An 8,974-nucleotide genomic window follows, 5' to 3' on the forward strand; every position below is an offset into this window, starting at 1 on the left:
AGGACAGATCTTCTGATGAAAATATGAGATGTATATAAATTATTCTTGTTGGAGGTCTTGGTCATCTTCTAATTTAAAAGTAATACAAATTTTATTCCAACAAGTCAAGCGAAAGCTTTCCATCAGATTTTACTATTCCAATCTTTATTTAGCTACTCAATTATTTCACCATCTCTCTAAAAGGGGGAACTGCAAAGAGTTTGGTGTTTAGAGACAATTAGAACAATTTTCAAAAGCACATAAGTCATTTATGAGCTTATGTCCCATTAACTTTCAGTAAGACTTCAGCCCCTAAGTCCCTTAGGCGCTTTCGAAATTTTTACCCAATATCACCAAGTAACAAACTGAATTCAAGTATTATTTTTTTATGGTTAACTCTTTATTGTTTTATACTGGGCTATTTAAGGAGCAATGCTTCCTTGTTTTGTTTGAACCTAAACAGCTGTTTCATATTTTTGTAATGCCTAAAGTTAGTACAAATTAATTAGTTTTAAATAAACAAAAATATTCAATTATCACAAGACATTCAGGATGCAAGGAGGCTCCTTCCATGGCGAAGTTACCACTTCAAAAGATTCCCAATGGCTTCATGCATAGCTGAGCATAGCAATATAAACCAATTTAAGTTATATCCATTGGATTCTCCTTTTCCTCACATCCCAAGATCCTCCCCTTCCCCCCCCCCCCCCCCCCAAAAAAGTCAACAACAATTCTGCTTGCATAATTTTAAAAGTTTCACTCTGCATTATTGACATGCCATACCTGAGCTGCCACATGTTAGTAGTGGTTTGTTAGTTGATTTGAGGTGCCCAGGAGAGTTTAGTGCATTGCTACAGGAGCTTGTCTCTGTATTCAAGTTATGTGCACTTGGTGATGCCAATGGACTGCAATACAGGTTTTTCCACCTACCGGCTAGAAGGAAAATACAAGAAAGCCATATATATTACCAAATTAGCTTGGAAAATGCATGAGGTTGGGGAGAAAAAGGCAGTAAATCAAACAGGACCAAGCATTATCATCAGCATTTAGAATCAACCATCATGAATGAACTACTCATCACAATAAGTGAAAAGCCACACAATATTTCTTCCTCTACTCTGCCATGCCCTCCCCCCAACCCCTTACCTTGTATAATCACTGTTTAGTATCCCAAGAGCAGCTTCTTCACCAAGACTGAGATTTTTCAATGATGAATGGCTTTTTTGGGGTGGGGGATGGGAGGGAATCTCAGCCTTGGTCTTCAAAAAGGAGTTTAAAATTTTGAAGCAGATCAATGAAAATGTGATGCAGAATTTAATTGATATTGAAAAAACACATTAGTCTTTACATTCAGAGATGCACATTTCTTTGGATTTTTATTCTTAATATTAATATCAAAGTATTAAGCTACTTTGATATAACTTTGGCTCAGAACTTCAAACAAAGATGTTTAAAATATCTGATGTGCAAAACCCACACCCCAGAAACAGTAAACAAAATACTGAAGATTAAAGACAGATATATGATGCTTTAGTTAAAATGAAATGGGGGAGTTACAAAGCCTGCTCAGAAAAGAGCTCAGCTCAAGAGAGCACTTTAATAGAAAAAATTGAAAGAGAAAGCGAATGGTTAATAGAATAAAGACACCTTCATCCATCCTCTGGGTTACAGAAAGTTCACCAAAACAGATTGAGTTTTTAACCAAACCCGATTCTACAACCTACATTCAGCTATTATACACCATCCTATCCTAAGGCCTAAGGAAATAAATCTGATAATGTACCTTGCTGAACATACTGTAAGCACATAACTAAATTAAAAATACACCTTCCTATCAAGGACCTAGGCCCACATGGCTGAAGTAGGATTTCTTGGCTGAATCAAGGCAAATGTTAAAATTTTCACACAGAAGAAAATGCTGTCCATTTCAAACTTAAGCAGACTGTAATGCCAGATGAAAATGAAAATTATTTTTCCAGTAGCTAGGACTGTCAACTGACTTTCATATGTCAGTTCTCCCAGACATTGCTCTCCCAGTACCATGTTCTGCCAAGCACAGAACTTGGGGTTAGGAGGGATGTATCATGAGTAAAGCTAAGATTCTGTCCTGGACATTTTTAGTAAAAGTCATGGACAAGTCACGGTCAAAAAAGAAAAATTCACAGACGCCATGACCTGTCCGTGACTTTTACTAAAAATGTCCAAGACAAAATGGGGATCTGTGGATCCCCATGTTGACGTCACTAGGCATAGCTACCAGGTAACTTGGGGGGGATGGAAGGCCATAAGTGCCGATGAAACCCCCCTGCTCTGGGTCTAAGTGAGCCACAGTAACTCCATCTTGTGAACCTTAACCTACCTACATGCTGACAGCCTAAAAGCAGAATATGTAATGGCCAGCTTTTTAGCAGACAGCTGCAGTTTCGCTCACAAAAGCGGAACTTTTAGTGATAACGAGGGGAAAGGAGGAGGGAAAGGCCTACTATGTAGAGCTTGCAAGGTCGAAGATAAGCATGTGGACAAGAACTTTTCTAATACGCCACAATGTAATGCCTGCTGTAACCGAGGGAGGGGTAAGGGAGGACAGAACAAAGGCTTGTACACAAACAGCTTGGAATATAAAATGGAAAACTTGCTTGTATTTGCTGCGCTTGATTTGAGACATGCTGGTCTCCTAGTGCCTATTCAGAGCTCTTGAATAAATTTGGTTTGCTTCTCCACCCTGGTGTGTCTATTGGTGCGACGCACACCGGGCCCTCTGGGCCGGCAACAGTTTTGACGCCCAACGTGGGGCTCGAGGCTGAAATTTAGCCTTGCCCGGATCCCTCCTGGAGGCCGACGGATTACAGCAATGACCGACGCCCAGCGCGCACCGGTGACTTCATCAGGGGCCTCGGCTGAGACGTGGTGTGATCGACCCCGGAGGGCACAACGGTGCAATGCGCTTGAGTCGTGGAGAAGCAGTTGTGGGCGACGGTGAGCAACCGGATCCTTGGATAAGGTAGGAACAGTCCAGTGGGGACTTTTCCCTGTTTTGGCCTGGGGTCACCCAGTGTCTCCCTAGAGTATGGGGCAGGGATGTGTTTGGGTCAGATTCGATGCTTAGAAGTAAACTGAAAAGATTCTGTACAGTTGACTGGCCTCAATACCAGCTACAGTGCCAGGAAAGGTGGCCACCGGAAGGATCACTTAATTACAACACAATCCTTCAGTTACTTTTGTTTTGTCAGTGAAAAGGTAAATGGAATGAACATCTCTATGCGTATACGTTTATGATATTAAGAAATAGGACTGATATTTTGCACAAGTGCCATTTGACTCCGACAAACTCGGTAGTAACTGCTGCTAATCCCCAGAACCCTCCCACAGTTGTAATGGCAGAATCGGTATCCTCTTTGGCTCCAGCACCCCCACAGGCTCCAGAGAGTACCCCCTCGGTAGAACTGTATCCATTGATTACTGAGAACGTGGTAGCCCGTGCAGCCCAGATTGTGCCAGTGTATTCTCATGTTCCTTTTAACCTAGTGCACTTAGCTGCCTTTAAGGCAGAAGCAGGGGAATTCTCCACGAATCCAAGCAAGTTTATTTCAATCTTTGAAGGGTGTCTAGCAAGCCATAAGCCTGACTGGGATGATTGCAATATACTTATGAGAACCTTGTTGTCTGAGGTGGAGCGGAAGCAGAGTATAGCTAAGGCTAAGAAGAAGGCACAGAGAAGGCATTTAAGGTTTTAAAAAGGAAAGCTATTGGACACCAGAGGTTGTACCGAGTGGAATCCTCAAAAGTGGGTGTGCTCGTCCTGGTTTGTTGCTTCAAAGCTCTGTATAAAAGTTATTTTACTGGAAGGGTGTATAATGGCAATGTGTATGTGTCCGTTGGGAAAAGGTGTATGAGTGAAGAGTGGAAGGTTCCTTTGTAAGTTAGAAGAAGCCAAGAAAGGGAGAAGGAAAAAGAACAGAATGAGTTAACTGGAAAATATAGCTAGCAAGCTCAGTCATGCTGGCCCGATCCAAGGACATTGTTCACAGCTAAGACTTGGCTGACAACCAAGAAAAGGGGGGCCTGAATGTGCCCAAGCAACTATGAGATCTGCAAAATACTGCCAGGCATAATGAGGACAACAGAAGGGTTAAAAAGCAGCTTTGCTGGACAGTATTGGCCCAGGGATTTAAAAATTCCCCCACTCTGTTCGGCCAGGCTCTGGCCAGAGACTTGGAGAAGTGGAATAATTCAGACAGAGACCTCCTCCTGCAATATGTAGATGACTTGCTAATTGCTGCTGTGGGTCTGATCCCTTGTCTCAAAGCCACTGTGAGTCTCCTGAACTTTGTTGGACTCCGAGGATACAGGGTAGCTCAGAGCAAGGCGCAAATTGCTCTCTCAGAAGTACAGTATCTGGGATTTCACATAAGGCAGGGAGAGAGGCAGCTCTCAAATGAAAGAAAGGAGGCTATCTGCCAAGTTCCAATCCAAAGCAACCGTAAACGGCTCAGGGCATTTTTGGGCATGACAGGCTTTTGCAGAATATTGATCCCAGAGTATGGACTGTGGGATAAACCTCTGTATGAATGTGTTAAGGGAGTGGATCATGACCCCTTTCACTGGTCCCCAGAAGCAGACAGGGCATTTAAAATCTTGAAAAGGAAGCTGAAGGAAGCCCCAGCCCTGGGTCTGCCGGATCTCTCTAAGTCATTCCAACTATATGTTCATGAAAGAAAAGGGGTAGCCCTGGGAGTGCTTACTCAGTTATTAGGCACCTGGAAACATCCTGTGGCATATTTCTCTAAACAACTGGATCAAGTTGCAAAGGGGTGGCCAGCATGCTTGAGGGCGGTCGCAGCCACTGCCCTAGAGCTTGGGGAAGCTAAAAAACTGACACTGGGAGGAACTGTGCAAGTGTATATTCCCCATATGGTCCAAGGCCTGCTGGACACTAAGGGTGGTCTCTGGCTCACACAGGCTCGGGTTGCTTGGTACCAGGCAAAACTGTTAGAGAACCCTGAAGTTACCCTGCAAACCTGTTCCTCCCTTAATCCAGCTACCCTGCTACCAGAAACAGAAAAGCAGGAACATGACTGTCTGGAAATCATAGATGCCCAATACTCCAGCCGCCCAGATTTAAAAGATCAACCACTCCCAAATGCTGACTTGGAATGGTATACCGATGGCAGTAGTGCCGTTGTGGATGGGCAAAGGAGGGCAGGTTATGCTATTGTGACCCTTCATGATACTGTGGAAACTGAGAGTTTACCTGCTGGGACATCTGCCCAGCTTGCTGAACTAGTGGCCCTGACTCGTGCACTCGAGCTGGCAAAAGACAAACGGGTTAATATCTTTACTGACTCAAAGTATGCTTTTGGGGTATTGCATGCTCATGCTGGTCTGTGGAAGCAAAAAGGGATGCTAACAGCCCAAGGCTCCCCGGTTAAGCATGGGTCTCAAATTCTCCGGATGTTAGAAGCGGTACAACTCCCCTCAGCAGTAGCAGTGGTGCATTGCAGAGCCCATCAAAAGGAAGATCAAAATGTAACCAAGGGCAATGCCAGAGCAGACAGGGAAGCCAAGCATGCTGCTACCCTGAAATCACCAACAAAGGAGAATGCCCAAATGCATGCCCTCATCTCATCAGTAGGTGAGCTTGCAGCTCCTCAGTACTCCCATGATGACAGAAACCTGGCTGACAGGCTCAGTCTCCAGGAAAAGGAGGGATGGCTTTATTCCACAGAGGGAAAAAGTCCTCCTGCCCAAGGGCCTGATCCGACCAGTGTTGCAGAAACTGCATCAAACCACCCACACAGGCAGAGAGGCTCTTACCCAGCTTATGAATAAATATTTTCTAACCTCTGGACTTAAACCCCTAGCATCACAGGTACAGGCTGAATGTTTAATCTGCAAAAAGAATAACCCTCGACCAGGAGTAGCAGTGGAGGAACCTACCCCAGGCCCAGGATTGGTGTGGCAAATAGACTTTACTGAGTTTCCCCGGACCCAAGGGTACAGGTACCTCCTCGTCTTGGTGGATCGATTCGGCGGATGGCCCGAAGCCTTCCCATGTTGTAACAACACTGCCAAAACGGTACCTCTTAAGTTTGTCAAGGAGATCATTCCTTGCTTTGGACTCCCCCAGTGGATGGAATCTGATAACGGAACACACTTCACATCTCAAGTTGTTCAAAAAATATCAAGTGCCTTGCAAATCCCCTGGAAGCTCCACACACCATGGTGACCATAAGCCAGTAGAGTAGTGGAACGCACAAATCAGACACTCAAGCGACACTTCTCAAAGATCTGTCAGGAGGCCTTCCTTAGGTGGCCTGATGCTTTGCCCCTTGCTGTTCTTTCTTCTCTTCACAGATACACCAAAGATTCACAGCCTCTTCTGCTGGATGCCCCTGTCCACTCCTTGCAGCCAGGTGACTCCGTTCTCGTTCGGACCTGGAAGGACGAGCCTCTCCAAGGCCTGGTCTACACTACGGGTTTAGGTCGACTTTAGCAGCGTTAAATCGAATTAAGCCTGGACACGTCCACACGATGAAGCCCTTTCTTTCGACTTAAAGGGTCCTTTAAACCGGTTTCTTTACACCACCTCCGACGAGGGGATTAGCGATAAAATCGGCCTTTGCGGGTCGGAATTGGGGTAGTGTGGACGGAATTCGACGTTATTGGCCTCCGGGAGCTATCCCACAGTGCTTCATTGTGACCGCTCTGGACAGCACTCTCAACTCAGATGCACTGACCAGGTAGACAGGAAAAGACCCGCGAACGTTTGAATTTCATTTCCTGTTTGCTCAGTGTGGAGAGCACAGGTGACCACGCAGAGCTCATCAGCACAGGTAACCGTGATGGAGTCCCCGGATCGCAAAAGAGCTCCAGCATGGACCGAACGGGAGGTACGGGATCTGCTCGCCATATGGGGAGATGAATTAGTGCTAGCTGAACTCCGTAGCAGTAAAAGAAATGGCAAAGTATTAGAAAAGGTCTCCAAGGCCATGAAGGACCGAGGCCATAATAGGGACACACAGCAGTGCCACGTGAAAATTAAGGAGCTACAGCAAGCTTACCACAAAGCCAGAGAAGCAAACGGAAGGTCCGGGGCAGAGCCGCAAACTTGCCGCTTCTACGCGGAGCTGCATGCCATTCTAGGGGGTGCAGCCACCACTACCCCAACCGTGTGCTATGACTCCGTCAATGGAGAAACACACAGGGAAGACGGTTCGGGGAACGAGGAAGATGAGGATGGAGGTACTGTAGGTAGCTCACAGCAGCAAGGAAGCGGAGAAACCGGTTTCCCCAACAGCCAGGATATGTTTGTGACCCTGGACCTGGAACCAGTAACCCCCGAACTCACCCAAGACCCTCAGGGCACACAGGAGACCTCTGGTGAGTGTACCTTTGTAAATATTTGTAAACATTACACATGGTTTAAAAGCAAGCGTGTTTAATGATTAATTTGCCCTGGCAATCGCGGCCAGTACATCTACTGGAAAAGTCTGTTAACGTGTATGGGGATGGAGCGGAAATCCTCCAGGGACATCTCCAGAAAGCTCTCCTTTATGTACTCCCAAAGCCTTTGCAAAAGGTTTCTGGGGAGGGCTGACTTATCCCGTCCGCCATGGTAGGACACTTTACCACGCCAGGCCAGTAGCACGTAGTCTGGAATCATTGCATAACAAATCATGGCAGCGTATGGTCCCGGTGTTTGCTGGCATGCAGACAATATCCATTCCTTATCTCTCTTTGTTATCCTCAGGAGAGTGATATCATTCACGGTCACCTGGTTGAAATGGGGTGATTTTATTAAGGGGACATTCAGAGGTGCCCGTTCCTGCTCTTCTGAACAGAAATGTTCCCCGCTGTTAACCACGCGGTGGGGGGAGGGGTGAAGTGATCATCCCAGAGAATCGTGTGTGTGTGTGTGGGGGGGTGGTTTACTTGGGTTTGTACCACATGTTAACCGGGAAACCGCAGCCCCTCCTTTTACATTGAAAACCCATTTTAAATGGCCAACCCAATTCATCCTTGATATGGGAAATGCGCTGCTGTTTGAAACCTTTCCCGCATGTTAAGAAGGTTAAAAAAGCCAAAACACTGTGGCCTACCATGGCTGCCTGCAAGCCGAAATATGTTGCCTGGGGCACTGCGTGAGTGATCTCTCATACCAAACCGGCAGGCAGAGGAAAAATGCGACCTTGTAATGAAAGAGTGTACCCATTGTTCTCTAAAATGTGTCTTTTTTAACCACCTCTCCCTTCTCCTCCACCAGCTGCAAATGTTTCTCCTTCGCAGAGGCTAGTGAACATTAAAAAGAGAAAACGTAGGACGCGGGACGATATGTTCACGGAGCTGCAGATGTCCTCCCACGCTGATAGAGCACAGCAGAATGCGTGGAGGCAGTCAATGTCGGACATGAGAAAAGCACAATATGAACGAGAGGAGAGGTGGCAGGCTCAATGGCGGGATGAAAAGAGCAAGTGGCGGGCTGAAGACGATAGGTGGCGTCAGCTTGCAGACAGACGGCAAGAGTCAATGCTCCGTCTGCTGGAGCATCAAACTAATATGCTCGAGCGTATGGTTGAGCTGCAGGAAAGGCAGCAGGAGCAGAGACCGCCGCTACAGCCCCTGTTTAACCAACAGCCCTCCTCCCCAAGTTCCATAGCCTCCTCACCCAGACGCCCAAGAACACGGTGGGGGGGCCTCCGTCCACCCAGTCACTCCACCCCAGATGATCGCCCAAGCATCAGAAGGCTGGCCTTCAATAAGAGTTAAAGTTTTAAAATGCAGTGTGTCCTTTTCCATCCCTCCTCCCCCACCCATCCCAGGCTACCTTGGCAATTATCCCCCTACTTCTGTGAGGAACTAATAAAGAATGCATGAATGTGAAAAAACAATGACTTTATTGCCTCTGCAAGCGGTGCTCGAATTGGGGAGGTGAGGGTGGGGTGGGGTGGCTGGTTTACAGGGAAGTAGAGTGAACCGGGTCGGGGGGGGGGGGGGG

General features: G+C 46.6%; 1 protein-coding gene across 4 annotated transcripts in view; it reads right to left on the bottom strand.

The window, feature by feature from the left end:
• The window catches only part of LOC117882641 (SLAIN motif-containing protein-like), a 91,332-nt gene that overhangs the window by 30,088 nt on the left and 52,270 nt on the right, over positions 1-8,974 (bottom strand). For 3 of the 4 annotated variants that reach the window (XM_034781193.1, XM_034781194.1, XM_034781195.1), the window contains one exon: positions 763-912. The exons of the other annotated variant lie outside the window; for it this stretch is intronic. In XM_034781193.1, coding sequence (XP_034637084.1) covers positions 763-912 — 150 coding nt within the window. The remainder of the gene's footprint in view (positions 1-762; positions 913-8,974) is intronic. 4 annotated transcript variants of the gene reach the window in all.

Source organism: Trachemys scripta, chromosome 9 (assembly GCF_013100865.1).
Source record: "Trachemys scripta elegans isolate TJP31775 chromosome 9, CAS_Tse_1.0, whole genome shotgun sequence".
Classification (NCBI taxonomy): domain Eukaryota; kingdom Metazoa; phylum Chordata; order Testudines; family Emydidae; genus Trachemys; species Trachemys scripta.